The sequence below is a fragment of the Haliaeetus albicilla genome, chromosome 14 (assembly GCF_947461875.1).
Source record: "Haliaeetus albicilla chromosome 14, bHalAlb1.1, whole genome shotgun sequence".
Classification (NCBI taxonomy): Eukaryota; Metazoa; Chordata; class Aves; order Accipitriformes; family Accipitridae; genus Haliaeetus; species Haliaeetus albicilla.
The window spans coordinates 35,318,076-35,338,407 of record NC_091496.1 but is presented as its reverse complement, the minus strand read 5'-3'; the positions used below and the strand labels follow the sequence as shown (position 1 = coordinate 35,338,407).

Below are 20,332 nucleotides of genomic sequence, written 5' to 3'. Positions count from 1 at the left end.
GATAACCCACGCGCTTCAATTTAGTGTGTATTTAGATGCTTTTACTCGGTTGAAGCCATAATGCCAGCCTATTCACCTAATACACATTTACAAGCCATTAAATTGTTTTAGTCTTTTCTTTATTTCTCCAGCCCCGTATTAGGAAAAACTCAAATAGCACTGCAAGTGCATAATTCACCTATTAGTGTAAACAGTACAATTTACTGTTTTTTTATCAGTGAGCAGTCTCATAAAACTGATGATTAAAAATGAAATTCCGCATTAACATTACTTCAGAATAATATTTTAAAGGATATAAACTAGTCAAAACTGGAATTCAGCTTTTCCACATGTTCATCCCCTTTGGTGTCTCTATTTAACATGATAAATCAATTCATACTTTTATAGCACAAACACATGCTTTTCAAAACTTCCGCAAAGCAAATATACTGAAAAGTAAAGAGTTGCATTTGCTATTGCTCCATAAATATTAGATTTACTATCTTTAGAGTTAATATTAATACTGATTTCAGAACCTAACAGAAGAGGCTGGACTCTGGTGGTCCCAGGCTCCCTCCCCCCACTAGATGGCATAGGAAGAGTCTGTGTGAGAAGCGATGCTGTTCTGCCATTACCAAATTCAATTTGTATCTTACAAGTTGAGGGAAATATGGAATATCTTGAGGACTTTTAAACATGCACTTGGACAAATATTATTGCACTGAAGTGAGTGGATTTGTTTTCACATATTTAAAATTTCACTCGACATATTGCTATTTTCATAGAAATACTGACTAACCCTCAAAATACTTTGATATGTATAAATGGTTTTGGAGACACGTAATCTTGCTGTCTTTTGTGGCACTGTTTATGTGGGTATAGTGCATGTTCACAAGGCCGGTAATCTCACTATCTTTATTTTCATACTGTTGGGCTTACACTGCAATAGACACATACACAAGCAACCAGTAATTTTCAATAAGATTTGAGCATCTATTTCTTTAGTCTCTTATATCATCAGAAACCTTAAGATTATAAAACTTACTAACAGCATTACTAAGTACTGACTAAAAAGCAAGCAAACAGAAAAACTTTAGACAAAAGTCTTCATCATTTTGGGTGCTGGAGGCCCAAAAGTTATGAATATAGTCCAAGCTATACCCTCAGGCTCCCTTTAAGATCCCGTTACACTGAAAAGAGTGAAGCTGGCAACATTGCCATCTTTCAGTCAGTTCGCACTCTGAATTGCCTTACATGTATGTGTTGTCTCTAGAAAGAGGCTAAAGGACCGGCTGCGGTGGTGTGAACTCGCGCCAGGGCGCAACGCTCCACGGCACCGCGCTGGAATCCCACCGTGCGTGCACCCTGCCGAGGCTGCTGAGCACGCCCTGTCCTGTCTGGCACCTCCCTGCCAATTTCTTCTCTCTGGAAATGCCAGTCCTCTCCGTTTAGACAAACTAAAGTTGCTATTTTAATTCTAAGCGAGTGCTCCTCGTGCTGCCACTAGGTTAGAGAAACTATAAGCTGCTCCGTGAGATCTTCACAACTGACCGGTGGATTTGACCCATTCAAGAGAGTAAGAACTGTGTTGGCAAACAGCAAATTGGAGCTGAATACACGTAAATCAAGGCTGCAAAGTTAGCACGATGTGCTATCAGGAAAACACACATTTATCACCTGGATTGATGGGCCAGTAGAGAATGCTCTTAATCTATCTATTGCACAAGCATACAATGTATGCCTTTAGATTCTCGTGTGGATTTGCAGCTGTAAAGCCCAAAGATAACTGATGCTACAGTCACAGCGAAAACATTAAACATTAAGAACAGTGTTTATATTAATTCAATGCTAAATCGCATGATTATGCTGTAATGTCTGAAAAAATGGAATAAAAGAGACTCTTACCTCCTAGAGGAGGGCCTATGAGCACAGGGCAACATTCCACGATGGTGACAAGTCCAACCGCACTGGAAAATCTGGCAGCCCCAACGAGGTCCATCAATGTCTCAAAAAGAACGCTGCTAACCATTCCAAATGCAAACCCAAAAAATACAGCATATATCACCAAGCCAGTGTAATTTGTTGCCAGAGGGCACAAGATATGACAGACGCCATTGTACATGACAGCAAAACTAAAAAAGTACTGAATCTTTGGCCGGATAAACTTGGAGTTTGCTACAAGTCCCATTGAAGGCCTAGCAAACATGTCTACAAAAGCTAAGATAGATAGCAAAAAAGCAGCAGAATATTCATCAATTCCCTTGTGCTTGGCATAAGGAGCCAAGAATACTATTGGAGCAAAGAAACCGATAAACATAATGACATTTCCTGACAAATAGATCAGAAACCCTCTGTGTTTGAAGAGGGACAGATCTAGATATTTATTCATAGTTTGCCAAAAAGACTTCTTGTTGTTTTTGTGCAAGGTAGAATCTCCTGTGCCTTTTTCAACATCTTTTTTCACAGGAGGGACTGTTTTCGGTCCAACAGGTCTCATAAGTGACCCAGCCACACAGCAGTTCAAAAGAAGTCCTCCCAGAATGAGAAAGCTTCCTTTCCAGCCAAACGCATTAAAGAGGAATTGATTGAGAGGTGCCAATGTGCTCAGAAACACTGGACTTCCAGCCATGGCCAATCCATTGGCAATGGGACGCTTCTTATAGAAATACTTGCCAATCATGGTCAAGGCAGGCTGTAAGTTGAAAGCTAAACCCAGACCTAAACAACACATAAAAGACAGTATTATTGCAGGTCATGCACTGAAAAACATATCACACCTCTTCCAAGTTATTTTTAAAATGACCAAGATCTAATCCAGTGGTTTCCAACGAAGACAGAAACCAACTAGCATCAGGGAATGAAATACAGCTTCATTGCTGTCTATGTGTGTTAACACAAGACTGTGTTGTGGTGGCATTCTGCCATTTCCCCCCGTAACACTGCAATAAAACCCAAAACTCCTTGTTGTGTTTCAGCAATGATAGAGACAGGGGAATCCACAGAGGAATGACAGTATCGGGGCCTTGACTCACCATTTTTATATTTACTAAGCTATAATGCGATTCTCTCTTGGCTCATTTCACAAAAGTTATTAAATGTCACCTCAGCTACAATGAATTCAGGGTGTATTTAAATGCATAAATCTCCTCATTTCTTATTTCCAGCTCTGTTTAAGATCAGACCTGTATACAAAAGTGGAGCTTAAGATGGCTAATTATTTTGGAGCACATTCAGCTCCACTTCCCCAGGTATGGAAGTCACAACTAAAGGTGGAAGGAAGTGTTGTAGAGGACATGCATCGGAGCAGACCACCCACCCTTTCAGTGGGCCCCAAGTTTAGGGTGTAAAAAATAAGAGCTTTAAGAAATAATCACTGAACAAAGAAGGACTCCTTTAGTCCCAACATAAAACAAGACGAGCTTGAATGTAGGAACAAGTATTACCCCATTCATTTATTACCTACAAATATTTCATCTCGCCTTCCTTATTCTAAGGAGGTAGTTTAAAAAACACCTCACAACTTTTGATAAGCAGGTTATTTAATTTACTGGCTTTATGATCATTGTTGTTCATTGCCTTAGGCAATATCCCTACCTTTGATGATATATGAATAATTTTATTTGGGGATTGACCCTGGGGGATTTTAAACAGAAAGCTGTTGAGCTGGAAGTTGTTATACTTTTCTGTGAGAGTATATGTATCTACAAACCTACAGAAAGCTGGTACTAGCTTTCACATTTTTACTAGAGTTCTGCTAGCCTCTGCCACCCTGTTTGAAGTGCAACATGATTGAAAGCTAAAAGAATGAATATGAAATTCTACACAAATGACTGTAATAAGTGCTGTCACAAGCCAATCAGTTTTTATACCATAATTACAGTGCAGTGTGGAACACTACATACATACAGCATTTATCGAATAAAATCATCAGTTGTTCCTGAATTATCCTAAGAAATAATTTAACATCATACCAGCTAATTTAAAGGATTAGATAGTTCAGGTAGCTGAAATGAACTGATCTTGGTACCTTCTTGGTTTACGTTTGTACAATGCCTTGCACAGTGGGTTCTTGATCAGTAAGGCTCATTTGTAGAACAGTATTAGAAATAATATAATATAGAATAATACAATATAACATAATATAATGTAATATAATATAATATAATAATACCTTTTAAACAGGACTCTTACCTCCAACGACACCAATACATAGATAAAGTTCCAGGACGCTATTGCAGAAAGAAGAAGCAATCATTCCAAATGAACACAGGATACCTCCTGCTATCATCACAGGCCGGCTACCATACTTATTCACCAAAATGCTGCTTATGGGACCTGTTGGTAGAAAGAAAACGCATTAACAGGTAACAGGTAACTCCATCACACGTCTTTGTATTTAGGATATGTTGGAATGCTTTCCTCCTCCATCCCAGAAATCGTTTAGCTGTTTCTACACCAATTTGTCTTACAAACACACTCTGTGAGTTTGCAGACACATGAGCCTGGATGTGGATATATTGCCTCCACGACAATATAAATATTGATTAGTCATGGAGACGGATAAAAAGATTAAAGACATCAGACAAGCAAGAGGGATTGTTACAGTTCACAAGCAATCAATACTGAGATCAGTCAATGGAAGTTTTGAAAGTGCAAGGACCGAAGAATTTCAAGTATGAGACAGATATCAAAACTCCACAGAGCAGGAGGAATCTCCAGACAAGCAAACTAATAACTGACCTTAGTACTGTAGCATGTCCTGGACTCCTACTTAAAACTACACATAGACTTAAAAATATTGTCAAATCAGAATGTAAATCGCTGGCCCCTGAGGCTCGTTTTCCCTTACCTCATGCAGAAAGGAGTGTTAATGGGCAGTAAGATGACTATAGGGTGTCTGGGAAAATCTAAGATGCGGTTTAGCAAAAAGACCTATAAACTTTGAAAATATTGCTACAGGTCTGTTTTTCAGTTCCAACCGCAATTCAATTTATGGTGTAATTACATCCATACTAAACAAACAGCTAGTGTGCAATTTAGCATGACATGCATTATATGTTTTTTAAATGACCGTGACTAGAATAGACGGTGTGCTACATATCAAGATTAAGAGGTTGTCAAAGCTCTTTAGGTAAACCTGCATACCATCTGACTGCACTATATTTGGCCCAAACCATTACGAATAGTCTTGCTTTTGCAATAACTAAACTTATCCAATTCAAAAATAAATAAATAAAAAAAACCATAATAAAAAGCAATATATTTCAAACTCAAGATAAAGCCGGCACCTGGCATAAAGTGGGATGCCAAGCTCTGCATCTGATTTCACTGCAAATCATTCACTGTACTGGTGACAGTTTTAAGTCTCTTTTTATAAATATCTAAAGGAATAAATGCCAGAAACTCCATGAAAAAGCCAAATATAACCAAATTTAAACGTGTATTTTCATAGGTACAGTGTTATTTTAGACTCCACTGTTTGAATTACCTTGAATGTTTAAAGTATTATTAGGGCTGTATTGTAAATGTTAATTACTACTTGCATATCAACAACAAAAGACTTAAGCATATGCCAAACGATCAATTTTGAGCTTAGCTCCTTACAGAAATAAGCTTCTCCAACAGCGTTGTCCTGTGCCCGCTCGTCTTTTCTAATAGCTTGTGAATCCAGAGGTCAGTTTGAAAATAACTTGACTGAAGGGCAAAGGTTTGAGTGATGTTTAGATCTTACGGTTTGTGCATTCATTAAACACCTTGGGTCCCAAGGAGCCCGGGGAAGCTCCTAGAAGGCTCCTTGTCCGGGCAGCGCAGACACTGACCATTACACTCCGTTTTTCACCAGTAAAGGCAATCTATCTTCTCGCCCAGGCAGCTGTACTGTTTCACGTAGGTGGGGGCACAGAGGAGAAACAGGGTGGCAATTTTACTGTGAAGGTGAAGGATGCTCAGAGCGAAGGCATTAGGGCTCGTCTCACGCGCACACAAGCACAGGAGATCAAGCTCTGCTGCTCACTGAGCTGCAGCTTGAGCATAACTGGATATTGAAACCAACATCCCCAGCACGGAATGGCCCACCAAATATACAATAGCCCAGAGATTCATTAAAAGACTTTAAATCACCTATGAAGCACTAAGACATTTCACCGACAGCTTGTATTATGAGATAGCTAACGCTTCTTTATTTCCATTTGGGGGGGACCACTGAGCAGACCAGTGGCGTGGTGGGCTTTGTCCTTTGAGGCCATATGGAGCAAGCAGTGAAACATGAAGGATGGACAAATCACACTCCAAGCGCTTTCCAAATATATCATGCTTACTTCTCCTGTCTTAATAAACTTGTGTTCCAATAACTATGCTGAAGCATAAGTTCAATCACCATTTTTTTATTTATAGAGCTATGTTTGGACAATCAGTAGTTTGGCTCGTGTTTGAATTAGAAAGAAAGCCCTTTTGAAATACATGAACAATACAAATATTTTCTCTGGGTCAAAAAAGTCCCTTTTAACTGGAACTCTTTGTTTAACTCAAAGCAAAAAGTTTCATCTCAATATCAAATAATATTTATACTTTTGAAAATAAATTAAATCTAAGGCAATTTTCTGAAAAAAAAAAAAAAAGTTACCATTGCTAAACGCAATACCAGTATTTCACTTCAAAGATATCAAAATAATGATATTTAAAATTATTTTCAAGTTCTTTTTCCTGTGATGAAATGGAAGTATTTACAAAACTGTACATGAAAAATTTGGTTAGTATTTGTCAACATTCTGACGTCCCCCCAAATTACTGCTGTAATAAACGTTGCCTTGCTGCAGCCTTACTGAAAATATTCTTTTGCTGATCCTTAGAAAAAAATGTAGGAAAGAGGCATCATAGCAGGGAAATATTTGACCACACTCTTTACAGATTTATTCACTACAGGCAGCACCTTGAATTTTACCCTTAGATAAATACCTCAGTTATGATGGAGATAGACCTGTTAGCAATGTTTCTTTTCTCATTAAACAAAGACAGCGTGAAAAGCCAGAAGGATAGGTGTGAGACCAAATGAAAAAGATACGGTAAATCCACACATAGCAGACTATCAAGTGTTGGAAAGGGAGGAATGGCATTAAAAAAGATTGTTGTGCAATATTGCTATATTGTTAGCATTTTTAATAAAATTATAGATCAAAAAGACTGCATTGCACAGCACTGACAAGGTTTTCCAACCATAATCAAGGACAAAGATGAGCTCTGCTGTTAATATTCACTCCCAAGGAGTACTGACTACAATATTCTTTAATACTGTTCCATCAATCCTTCCTTCCTTCTCCTGTAGGACAGGAAAATGAGCCAGATTCTTCCTTGTTTAGGGGTGTGGGGAAGAGGTTTCTTTTTAGTGGGTGGTTGGTCACGTTTCTGGGGGTTGTCCAGAAATGGCAAGTTTCCCTCTCCTTTGAGGGAACTCATTTTGCAGACAGTTCCTTACCAGGACCAAGAAAACTGCATCTCTGCAGGTCTTAGCGGTGGCACTTAAGCCAAGTTACAGCTTTGCAGATCAAAGCATGCAGCGTTAGCCTCCCCTAAGAGACCTGTTAGCTGAGGTCAAATATGGATGGATTAATTTAGGTAGGCAGTGGATGAAGACACCAGAGGAAAGACAAAGCTGTCTGATGGGTCTGAGCTCTGTACTTTTAAATGACCTCAATCTGGAATGTATTATGAATTTAAAATTCCTTTAAACATAATTTTCTCTTGGAGATGTTTTCCTTAAGTTAATGCTGTGTATTTACCACCACAGCTCCATTTAATTTGGGGTTTTCTTTTAGTATATTCCAGTATTTTGATTTAAAATTTGTGCATGTGGGAAATTTTACTTCTACTATAAGCCATACAGTTAGTTAAAGCTTACTCCTTAAGTTACCTAGGAACCCTTCCAATCTGATCAGCCAGTTAAATATTTTCTTGTGACATCTGTGTATATATTTGGTTTTGGAGTCTCATAAAATAATGCATATTCATACCTTAACATATAGGAATCTACATAAATTCCAGCTGTTTGCCTGCCATCATACATTTTTTAGCCATGCACAAATGTCTTTTCACATCTAACAGCTTCTATAATTATTTAAGTAATGCTTACATGCCAGCAGGTACCTATATTCCTTGCATATTTTTTTCTTTTTAGCAGAAGGAAGATTAAGCTGTTTAAGTACTGTAACCTGGCCAAAATCATGCTATACATTAATGCATGTTAATGCACTGAAGGACTGCTGGATCCCTGAGTCTACTTTCCTGAAGTAACTACGCAACAGATGTTAAGTCAGGAAGCCCACAGGAATATTTACTCCGATCTCTCCCTTAGCACCTACAAACCATCAGCCACAAAAGACTATACATTCCCTAAACCAAATTTAAGACCATTATCATAATATGCTAAGAATCTCCTGGCTGTATTTTTGGATTATATCTTTCTGTTTGAGGCAAATGACCAGAGTGTGAGCAGGAATAAGAGAGCGACCGTAACGGGTGCCACTGAAGAACCCTTTCAGGAAGGGCTGCGCAGGGGACAAATGCTTTAGAAGACAAGAAAAAACAGCAGCTTTTCACATTCTTTGTCATATGTCAAGGGCAAGATGGCAAAAGCCATTTCAGCTATGTGAGCAGAGACTGGCTCATGCATTTGGGAGCTGTTTGTGATATTTGATACAAAGCCTATAATAATGCGACGCCCACGCTCTGTTTTGAGGGCTCAGCAGAACGTTCACTTGCACATCTGTATTGTGCAAAATGTGAGGACAAAGCTGCTCTCGCTGGTCTTCAGTGAATACCAAGACCTCTAGGAAGAAATATATTGCTTACAAAGCAGATTAATTATTTCGTATAATAACAAAGGTATCAATTATCCATATTTGCCTCTCCCTTTCAAGTTTAACTTTTCAATCACCGTTTAAATCTTCCTTCTTCTGCTAAGCCATACTGTTGTAAATGAAAAGCTATAAAAAAGATTACATAACTGAATAATAAGTAGATTTAAAAAGCAGATGTTTGAAGAAATAATCACTTTTTTTCCCCTTAAAAGATGCTTATTGTGCTAATACAGTTTAAACATAGCTCGAACATTAAAGTTTCTTTTTAAAGAAATGTACTGCTTGGTATTTTTGTAGAAATGAATACAGGACTCAGACTATGCACTATACATTCAATAATCTTTCTCATATAGTTACACTTTCAGAGATACACACACTTATGTACGCACATCTATCCATTTATTCACTTTTTTCAGCCCTGAGAAAACATACACTTCAAAAAATGATCTGACTCTGGAGACAGTGCAACAACTTTATATCTAGTGTCTCTAAAAGCTTAAAGGATGCAAACCAGATAACAATATTTCCATTTCATAATACGTTGAGGTAATAGTAGAGGCAGATCAGTTTTAAGGCCATGAAATAGAATAAAAAAGATTTATTTGACATAAAATCTGTATCTTGCTCAGCTCTCAGGTAGAATAACATTTATAAGTCCAAACGTATTAGGTACACTCCATTAATTTATAAAAGGAAGAGAATCTAGGACACTAGAATTCTTGCTGCCTTTTCTCTTTTCCATCAGTTTTTCTCTTACCAAAATGAAAAAGAATATATTTACTTTAGACAGTTCTCCCGTAAATAGACACCACTTTCTGTGAGGGATGACAAAATGTTCTGCAACTTAAATGTGTAATAACTAGCCAGAATGGTTGCAATAGTAGGGATTGGATTGTAGCAGTATCAAGCTGCCATAATTGTCTTTTATGTCCATAAAGATGTCATCTTTGGGTCTATTCTATATTTATATTCACTGTAGGAATTAAAGTTTCTTTTAAAAGTATATAACCTTGTTTTTAGTATTTAATTTATTTGTTCTGGTTTGATTTTTCACTGCTGTAGTACAATGATGTAATTAAAGACCATCTACATCTGTAATTTGTTTCACATACAGCCAGTGCATTTATGCTTTTTATTTTGCTACCTGCACTATTTTTAGTATGGAACTAGAGGTGAACCTTCCTGATATAGAGGTAATTTTTTAAACATTCATTGACTATGTCACACAGTGTTCATAGTGTCATTGATACAAAGCAACCTGAAATGACTCAGTCTAAACAATAAGACATTTATTTAAATAAAGGGAATTGCTGAAAAAAGTTGAAAATAAATGCAATAATAATATCTCAAGTTGCACTAATGCAATATTGTAGATTGCATCCTGTCAAGTCAAGTGATTTAAACACAAGTACATTTTTAGCCATCTGCTCTGCAGAGACAACGCAGCTATCTTTCCAGTCCGGCTTTACTTTTTATTTCTGTTTCCTACAAGGCTGGAAAAGCCCGAGGAGCTCCAAGAATTAACATAAGGATAAGCTACTTGTTAATATCAGTCAGACTTTTTTTTCTTTCTTCTTTTTTTTTTCTTTCTTCTGTTTTTCCTTTCTTCTTTTTTCTTTTTCTTTCTTCTTTTTCTTTCTTTTTCTTCTTTTGTTTTTTCTTCTTTTTTCTTTTTCTTCTTTTCCTCTCTTTTTTCTTTTTTCTTTCTTTTTCTTTTTCTTTTTCTTTTCCTTTTCCTTTTTCATTTTTTTTTTACAAAATATAAAATCCACTTGCAGCAGCTGATTTGCTTTGTTTGGCAAAGAATCCCCAATATTTTGCTAAAGTAGAGCCTTATCTTTCACTTTAAAACAGCTCCTTCAACCACAAACACTTTAAGCAAGTACTTAGTTCTGCTGCTGGAATGTCATCTCTGGCACCCAGAGGAAAAGCAACTCAAAATCGATTCTGATCATGTTTAAAACCTGTTCATTAAGTTGGAAAATGCTTTAAAAATATGCTGCTTTTCTCAAGCAGGACTAAGTCAAAATACTGAGCATTCTATGACAGTCTTATCTCTAGTTCAAAAACCTTCAGCTAAATAACTCTAGTACTCTTGGATAGGCATCTAGAGAAGGCAGACAGAAAAAAATCCAAAAAAGTATCGATGAATTTGAAAGTATTAAAATGTCATGCAACTATTTTTGTGTTAGATTCTTTATCCCATTTCTGGGAATGGTAACCTGCATTTTGGACATATCCTATATGTTTGTGTAACAGCAGTGAAGGTAACGTAGTTCAACAGTCATTGGAAAACTTCCCCTGTGCATTTGGCAGTATTTTTTTTCTATTATTTCATGTAACATTTACAACTGGCTGCACTGATTCCATAAACCTAGATAATATAGTAACCTTGACAGAAAGCAAAGAAAAAAAGAAAATGCTTTTGCAATAAATATCACCGAAAAGAAATGGCTAACACTGAGTTAGGGTTGCTAAACCATGAGTTAAGATAGCTCGGCAGCTGAAAGCCCAGCATGCCGGGCGAGAAGCAGTCGGTCGTCCGACCATCCATCACACTTTGCTCACCACTTCCCCTCCTCTGACTATATTTCCTCAGTGTCATGCACACATTCTCACTTGTGTCCTGAAGGATCCTTGAATCCTATTAAGTTTCTATCTTTTGATTACTAATGAGGATTAATTTGACCTTCAGCTATTCCTTAGGACTTTTGTAAGAAATACAGCCTGGCTGGTGGTAGAGTGCCTCAACACATGGGCTGCTGCTTCATGGTTTCTCCTCCCAAAAGGTTACATCTGCTAATTTTGAACTGATGTGCTCAACTCAGGAACACGTACGTCTGGCTGCAAATATGAGCTGCCTTTGTCCTGAAATGTTCAGAAGAAACAAAATAAGTGATCAGTGGTGCTGGCACTTGCTCTAAATAAATTGCTTTTCTGTAGAAATGAGAGATCCTTGATCTGTTTTAGTATTTTTTTTTTTTTTTTCCCAGTAATACATCAGAGACAGGAACTGAGGACATTACGTACTTTGATTAAAGCTGTTGACTGGCTTACTGGTTCTTTTCTTGTTTTCTAGGGTGCCAATGTGTATGGAGTTATGGACCATGTAATTTAGAAAACATCTATGATTTAGAAAATTACTCTATATCTATGAATTTAAAAAAGTTGGAAGACTGCCCAGTTTTTAATCAAGGAGGAGCCATGCTCATTACTATTTACATTGATACATATCGATGCTTTGTATTAATTATCTTTTGCATGCTCTTCTACGGAATTTTTTTTCATGAAAGGCTAAAATACTTGATCACAAAGCAGAGGACTTTAAGATGATTTATGACATTTCTTTTGAAATTAGCAATATGAAACTTCATAATATTTAATAGGAAATGAGTATCTCAGCAGTTTTCAGAAGCATTTATAGTCACTGACGACAAAAAAAATTTCTGTCCCAAAATTGCTTGCCCAGATTTCACATTGACACATTTATTGTGAAATGAAGTCAGATGCAGCAAAATATTTCAGCGCTTTTTTAAACTTTCCTGTATTTGTATTCCTGTTACCTTCAGTATCACCAAATAAAGTGACGCCCGTGCATAGACATTTGCAAAAACTAGTCTGCCAACTTGGAAAAAGGCAAGAAACAAGAAGAAAGGAGGGAACAAGCTAATGAGGAGATGGAACCAAAGCACCTATAAGAGAGATGTATATAAATAGAGACATTGTAACACCAGGCACGTATTTTTCACAAAGTGGCCTGCATGCCTCTGTAATGGGGATAGCTGGAAATAGCATCAGCACAATATGTGCATCACAAATGGTCTTCTCAGATAAATGGTCTTTTCTTCTCAGAAAACCTATGCAACCATCTTGTAACTTAAGCAGTAAATGTCACGTAGTGTATCAACATGAACATTAGAAAATTCAGTGGTAAATATGAGGTACCGGGAAGAATTAATGAAAGTTTCCTGCAGAAGAAAAGACAATGAATTTTTAAAGCTTAGTATTCATAGGCTTCACAGGCTTGCATGTATCTAAATTTAAAACAGCTTTTCAGACCCCAAAAATGTGTTGAGGATTTCACTTAAATAATAATGCTGTTGACAAGCAGAATGAACCTGTGCCATTAAAGGTTACTTCTTTAAATGAAAAACCAAATAAGGACTTACTCATTTGTCCTCACCAGAAATACACTAAAGATAATAATACTGATATATATATACACACTAGTAAATGTAATCCTTTATAGCAGTAGTTAATACGAAGGAATTAATAATAAACTTCACTAAATTTACATCCTATTCAGATTTTCACCAGGAACTTCAGGAGGCATAACTCTAACTATGCTCCAATGAAAATATTTAGTGATTTTTCTTCCAGAGGTCTCATCCTTGAAGTATTATCCATTCATCTCAGTGGCTGTTCCTTCTTTCTCTGTGGATGGTTGCAAGTGAAAGACTTTGTTCCATTTGGCAATATCCGTGTTTGAGTCCTTGTACTGAAAAAAGCATCACATTTCTGAAAAGATTAAAATAAATCCTGTCCAATATGTCTGTTTTCAGGGAACGAAGGAAAATTAATACTAAACCGAGTTTTTAGTTTTTCTAGTTTTTCTGGTTTTTCTATCTATCTCAAAAGTAATCTTACTAAAAAACTGCTATGCCCAGACACAGAGACTACATATCCACACAAACACACACACACACACAAAGCCCCCAAACCCTACCAGTTTTCCTCATCTGATTTCTGGACTCCTAATGATATAAATGAGTTGTTTGTTCCTAAGATAATAGAAAGTACTCATCCCATTTGTAAGCATTTTTCACCTGGAAATTTCTGAACTCATTCTTCCAAGTTCAAAGAACTTGAAAATTTGTAATGGAAGAAGACTTCGTGTTTAGTACTTTGTGTCTTGCCAAAGCAGATTACAGTTTTAGCTATAAAAATTTTTTACAGCTTGCTAACTGTGTGCACCAGATTGCCAAACAAGTTCTGCATATTCTGCTGTTACAAAGGGAGGACGATTTTCTGTATTGTTGCAGATCATAAAACTGAAGAGAAAGACAAGAGGTTACAGCATACCATTGTCACAACTACAATTATAGCAACTTGAAAATAAGAGATGTGTTGTTAATCTCAGAGCTAATTGTTGGGAAGAAAAAACCCCCACGGAACAAACAGTGCTTGCAAACATTTGTTTTAATTCTTCATAGACATTTTCCTAAACCATGTTATTAGCTAGTTACAAATATTTCCCTTTTTATTTTCTTCCTCTTTGAGTAATGACTGTCTTTTCTACAAATCTGTGTATGCACATATGAACACAATATTCATAAATATTAATTACTCACCACTTCCTATTTCTTATTCCTTATTATCATTCATGATTTTTATACACCTTCCTAAAAAACTCTGGCTACTTTTCCTGGAAGCAGAACAATTCTTCATCATTTGGAAGGCTAGCAGACATCACAGAGAGGAAAAAGTCATAGCAAACAATTTCAGAGGACCTTGCACAGGCTATTTAGTAATTCTTATGAATGTAGGGTATATTCTTTGTAACTCAAACCATTACATTTTTCAGATAACGCATTCACTGTGAAAAATTCAGCCAACTCCAGTTAAGATTAATATTGTCATTTGGATTTCTCTGTCTTCTACAAATTGCCCATCATATTAATGTTCCCACAATATCCCATTTTTACGCTGCACATCATCCTACAGTTTGTTTTCTTCCAGAATAATATCATAACTAACTCAACTTAGAAATGATTCCTTATATATTGTTACAGGCAATAATATGTAATTTCAGAAGGCACAAGATACATGTTTCTTCCTAGTTCCTCCTTTATCATATTCCTTTCTGGTCTCAATTTTGCACTGTATAATTAAACTTCAAATTGAAAATACTCAGTCTACTACCTATGATGTTTCTGTGGACCACTTACTGTGAATTATGGATCATGAGTGGATCATTAAATCTCATCTACATATTCAGAATATATGTAACACAAAGTATAAATCTGGATGTATTTATAACTTGGAAGTGTCCTGAGAAATCATCATATTTAGGTCATTGCCAATAACATTGTAAGATTATTTCCAAATCCATTTGCTATTTGACACTTATGAATCATTAAGCTTAAAATGTACTTTATAGAAAAATCTTTCTAAAACATTATTTTATCATTATTTTCATTATAATTGTATTTTTAATAATATCTAATAAAATGCATATGGTGACTTTAAGTGGTAACAATTAGAAGAAAAGGGTGGGAATTTCCCAAACTCCTTTACAGCCCGTAAATTAGATCCTGTCTGAAGAACTGTGTAAGGTAAATATATGTGAATAATATTTAGTTCACAACACACTGGGGGAACGGGAAGAGGGAGGGAAGGGGGAAGAGGAAATAGGGAGGGGAGGGAAAAGGGAAAAGGAAAGAGGAGGGGGAAGGAACTTATTTGTGTTTCAAAGATATCATACAAACTGGGAACTGAGCATTGTCATTAGGTTTTGGCACCTGAAGCATTTAGAGTGTAAGTGCAGACAATGATAGTATATTAACGGGATCATACCAGGTACAGAATGTGCATTTTTCCCAGTATTTTGCAAAAGAGGAGACTGAGAAACTGGGGTGGGGGTGAGGGGAGACACAACTACATTCAGCTGTCAATTAAAAGGAGAATATTTGGGTGGATTCATCTGTAGGTTTTTTTCCTGTTTTCAGACAAGTGAAAAAACCCCATATTTGTACATTGAGAAAAATCTGTTTAATTATAGACTGATATATAAATGTAACACTGAATATTTTGTCTTCCAGGTCAAAAAGACTAAAAGCAATATAAAGTGTTAAATGGCTAGAAACATGAAGAAAAAAATCCAAACTAGAATAATGAAAAGCCAAAAGTTACCAACAGATTATCCTCCTGATCAACAATAGGTACAAGATTTATGTCATGTTTTCCGTCTTTCAATGCATTTCTCTATTTCAGCTGTGCCTGAATCAGTAGACTTTATTACACCCTAGAGGAAGTGGAACCTTTGGAGACGATTTAGTGAACAGGTCCAGAATTTGGAAAGTGTCCCACAGGTTCAGATCAGAGCATTTTCCAATTCCCTTACACTTTGGACTACCCACATTTAACTGCTTTTTAAAAATAATAATCTTCAGGAAAATATTTACTGATTAATCAATAATTTAAGAATTAATTCTAATCTCGTCTCTCCTCCTTCTTTTTTTCCTTGCTTCTCCCTAGCCTTTTACAGCAAAATACACATGCCTGAGACTAACACTCTACCCAATAAAATTGAAAGAGAAATCAGATACTTTTTTTCTTCTATACATTATCTGAGCAGATGTCAGTTTATCTTTGCATATTACCATACCCACCTCACATACTTTTTGTCATCAGAGTTGATTTTGTCATCAGGTTGACACTTTTAGATTTCCATCTACAATGGAAAGAGCTTTACCTGATTGGTCTTTCAATTTTTTAGATGTTTCCTATGTATAGTCACATGCCATTGCTTTTGTGGACTGGATCAACAAATGTACTTTCCATGGACTGTAATCAACAAAGACGTGATGATTTCTTTTAATGAGGGGGAAAGTACGCCTTTCCCTATGAAAACAGTATTTCATAAAATATGACCAAGTGCAGAGTGAAAGAATCATGAAAAAATAGTAGAGGAAGGCTGGGACTTAAGCAGTGGAAAAGGAATGTATTATGAAGGAGGTGGGGAAATGCCTTTATGGCGTTTGTGTTTTGCATGGACTAGAGAGGAAACAACACCTACGATGTTCTGTACGCCGTCCTTCCCCTTGTAGCAGCAGAGGACACATCTCCACAGACAAGGTCTTCTGAAAATGGGGGGGTGGAGGGGTAGGGGAAGTCTAGATCAAGTCTGCTTGCATGAACAAGGAATATTTGAGCTCTGCTGCACAAAGCAACATGAAGCGGTTTGGTGACCTAGTGCCATCTTATTGCACTTGAAGATAATATTTGCATGGCTTTTGAACCAGGTGTGTTTTCTTACCCAGTGTGAAGAAGTAAAACAACCCACCACTGGCAGAAACCTTATTCTCCACCAAGTAATGTCAAGCAACTTACTTCTAATGATTGTGATGCATCATAAATTCAAAATAAATTAGTGCCCATTAAAATACAGGCTTCTCATGATTTATATTACAGATGCTGCCTGAACATCATGCATTCCTGGAGCCACCTTTCATCTAAGGAGTTATGTTGATATTCTTCAGCCAGAATATATTAAAATAATCCAATAAAATATACCCGCTTCTGCAAGGATTTAACATGTGTGCCTGTGAGGAGAATATTACTTAGGTTTACTAATGAAAGGATTATTTTCTTCCCACAGGAAGAACTGTGTTTCTTGAGTAAGTTTTAATACATCTTACTGAGAAGCAATTGGTTAGAAAGTTGACTGATCTAGGCAATATGTATATCTGAACACCTTGTCAAGTAAATTTTTTATAACACTGGGAGAAATGATCCAGAAGAAATTCTATGACACAAATTTGTTCTTGCCTTAATCCCATATGCCACTTCAGCTCTGTTTCTCTGAGCACAGGGTCAAGTGCTTTGCACTCAGGTTACTGTTTACATTTGAGTAAGTAAATATGAAAAGCTTCTAAATCACAATGGCAATGGTTTATATAACCTTGCACACTCTTCGCACAGGTATAAACTATGGCGCTGTATGAAAGACAAGCGAATCACTCCCACATGTACCATCTTTGTGACACAGTATTTGATTTTTAAGGAACAATACATAAAATTAGAACTAGCATTGCATGAAACACTCTTATGCTTTAACATCCATTTTATTCCCGAGCTGAAATAAAAATTTCAAGTCTCAGAATTTTCAGTTGAATTAAAACTCTTCAAATAAGTCACTCACTCTGAAATATCTCAAACATCTTCTGTCATACAAATAAACAAATTCAAAATATAACTAACTATCTGGCATGCTCATGATCTAATTCTTCCACTTAGCTTTTCAAAATAATTGCAGACATTTTGTTTCAGGTCATTCGGTACTATATTGCATTTCATTACCAAACCGTCTTAAAAAGAATTGCAGCTCTACAGTTTGTTAATTTAGTATAAGCCAAATTGCTGGGCTCTGTTGCTCATTATTGTATATGCAGTCCCATAACACACATTGGACCTCACTCCAAGACGAATTGCCCCATCGCATTCTGGGAGGTGTAGTCCTTCGGCAAGTCCAGCCCATAGGAGGGAGAGGGTTGTGTTTTTTTTGTGAAACTTTTTTTTTTTTTTTTTTTAGATTTTCTGTAACTTTCTATGACAATAAAAATGTGTTAATCAAAAATGATTATTCAGGCCATCAGCCCCTTACAAGCACCTCTAATGTTGACTACATTCTCTCCTCACGTGAGGATCATACAATTTCAGGTCACTATTTGAAAGTGTTTTGTTACATAGTTTGTTGCTTCAGTGAATAATCAGAACAATCCTTACAGTCACCGTGCCTGATTCTCCACTCCTCAGTGCACTTTGCAGCACTGGAACGCTGTGGAATCCAATAAATTAAAATTGAAGGTAGGAGACTCACACTTAAGATCAAATTGTACTGTGTCCATAATAGAAAATAAATGTTTTTTTATGAAGCAGAGATAAGCTTACTGACAAACAAGTCAAAAGTTTAATCAAATGATTACTTTAATAAATGAACACTGTCAGTTTTGCTCAAATACTGTAAATCCTCAAAGCTAATCTTCTATATTTTATTTATATTTTATTTTGGGGAAAAGACATGAATCATTTATGGATAATGTATTTTTAAGGTTGACATAAATAAAAATGAGATTTTAATGAGTGCCTCTGGGAGCACTTAAGTCATTGAAAGTACACTGTCAAGAGATCTTGATGTTACAAACACCTATGGATAAACATATTTGCATAAATATATAAACATGTTTATATGTTGACTTTAAGCAGGTGAAAAATTTATTTTAACTTTGAACTTTATGAGATCACTAAGGTATTTAAAATTAAGCACATGTTGAAGGATTAGCACCATGGCGCCCATACTTGGAATGGAGTCCCAGGCAATTATTTTACATGTCTCTGATAAGAGCATAACATTGTCAGTGAAAGCTGTCATTCATTACTGTGAATTTCAATGGATCTGTTGATGCACATGGGTGCATATCTCTAACAGGAACGTTCTTAGATTTCAAGGTCTCTCGGGAGCTAAATATGATGTATTAGTATAGGGCGACAATCATGTAGGGTGGCATCACCTCAGACTTGTGCAAAATGGGCATCTGAACCCTTCCTCTAGATTCCTTTAGCACTCAAAAGACAGGGAGGTCTTTCTAAAACATGATTTGTTTGATGTGTTTTGGACATGTAATTTAGGAAGGGTTGAATCAGAAACTCTCATTTTTACCGAATGACAACAGAAGATGTCGAGACAACTGGATTAGATGAAGCTGCCTATGCTGAGGAAGACTAAATACATGAATCCTGTCCATATAATCTTGAGTGACTATTGTTAAAAAGTTTCCTAAAAGTCAAAGCACTTAATGGTAAGTGTTCCAAAGCAGTACACATAGAAAACCAAACAGGCACCTGTTCCCATCATCAGTGGGAAAGTATTGCAAGAAGTGTTTGAACTAGATGAGGAAATCAACGTCTTATTTCACAAGACAGTCTCCTATTTTAATCACATTCTTTCATTTGGTTGTCTAGTCACATTACTTATTCACCCAAACAAAAGTCAGGTAAAACTGTGTGAAAATGCTTAACTGTTTTTTGACAATTGAAAAAAACCTGCCAAAATTTCTGGAAAAGAAAGGTAAGCTTTTCTTTTGCTTGTATGCACCAATGAAACATGTATTACTTACTAAAGCTGTGTTTGTTTGTGCTCTTTGACATATGTAATTTTAATAGAATGTCACTGTTGGATGAAAAGGTTCTGACTGATTAAAAACTCTTCGTATGGTATATATGTTTATCTACATGTGTCATATGTGCTCTCTGCAAAAATCTTCAAAACCAGTTAATCAATTAAAAGAGTGTTTAAAGTAATCATAAAAGACAATTGAAAACCACCTCATTCTTTGATCTCTGTAGTTCCCCTGGCATCAGCATAAACCTGTCACTAAGTCCCTGGTCCACTTACGTCTGTTGATGACTATAGGTCTACATCTCTTTATGAATCACAGTAAAAGTCTCAGCTGTTGCTATTTGATGCTGGCTTGGAATATCTTCTAAACGTATCAGTACAACTCTGTTTCCCTTCAAAATAAACAAGGGAATAGTTCTTAGACATTCCAAAACAATGGACCAGTAAAATTCTATAATAAGTTCTTTGTAAAGTGCTGGGTTTATTCTTTCATTTGAAGTGCTGGTGTGACTACAATGGTATACACAGACTTTTCCTTCCCCACAGTTCTTCTCTGGTATCTGCTTAAATATCTCATGATACCCAGTTGTGCTAGACCATT

General features: G+C 36.4%; 1 protein-coding gene across 7 annotated transcripts in view; it reads right to left on the bottom strand.

The window, feature by feature from the left end:
- Positions 1-20,332, bottom strand: part of SLC16A7 (solute carrier family 16 member 7) — an 83,670-nt gene that overhangs the window by 8,316 nt on the left and 55,022 nt on the right. For all 7 annotated transcript variants that reach the window (XM_069802261.1, XM_069802260.1, XM_069802265.1 and 4 more), the window contains exons 3-4: positions 4,171-4,314; positions 1,885-2,697 (exon numbers count right to left, since the gene is read on the bottom strand). In XM_069802261.1, the coding sequence (XP_069658362.1) occupies positions 1,885-2,697; positions 4,171-4,314 (957 nt within the window). The remainder of the gene's footprint in view (positions 1-1,884; positions 2,698-4,170; positions 4,315-20,332) is intronic.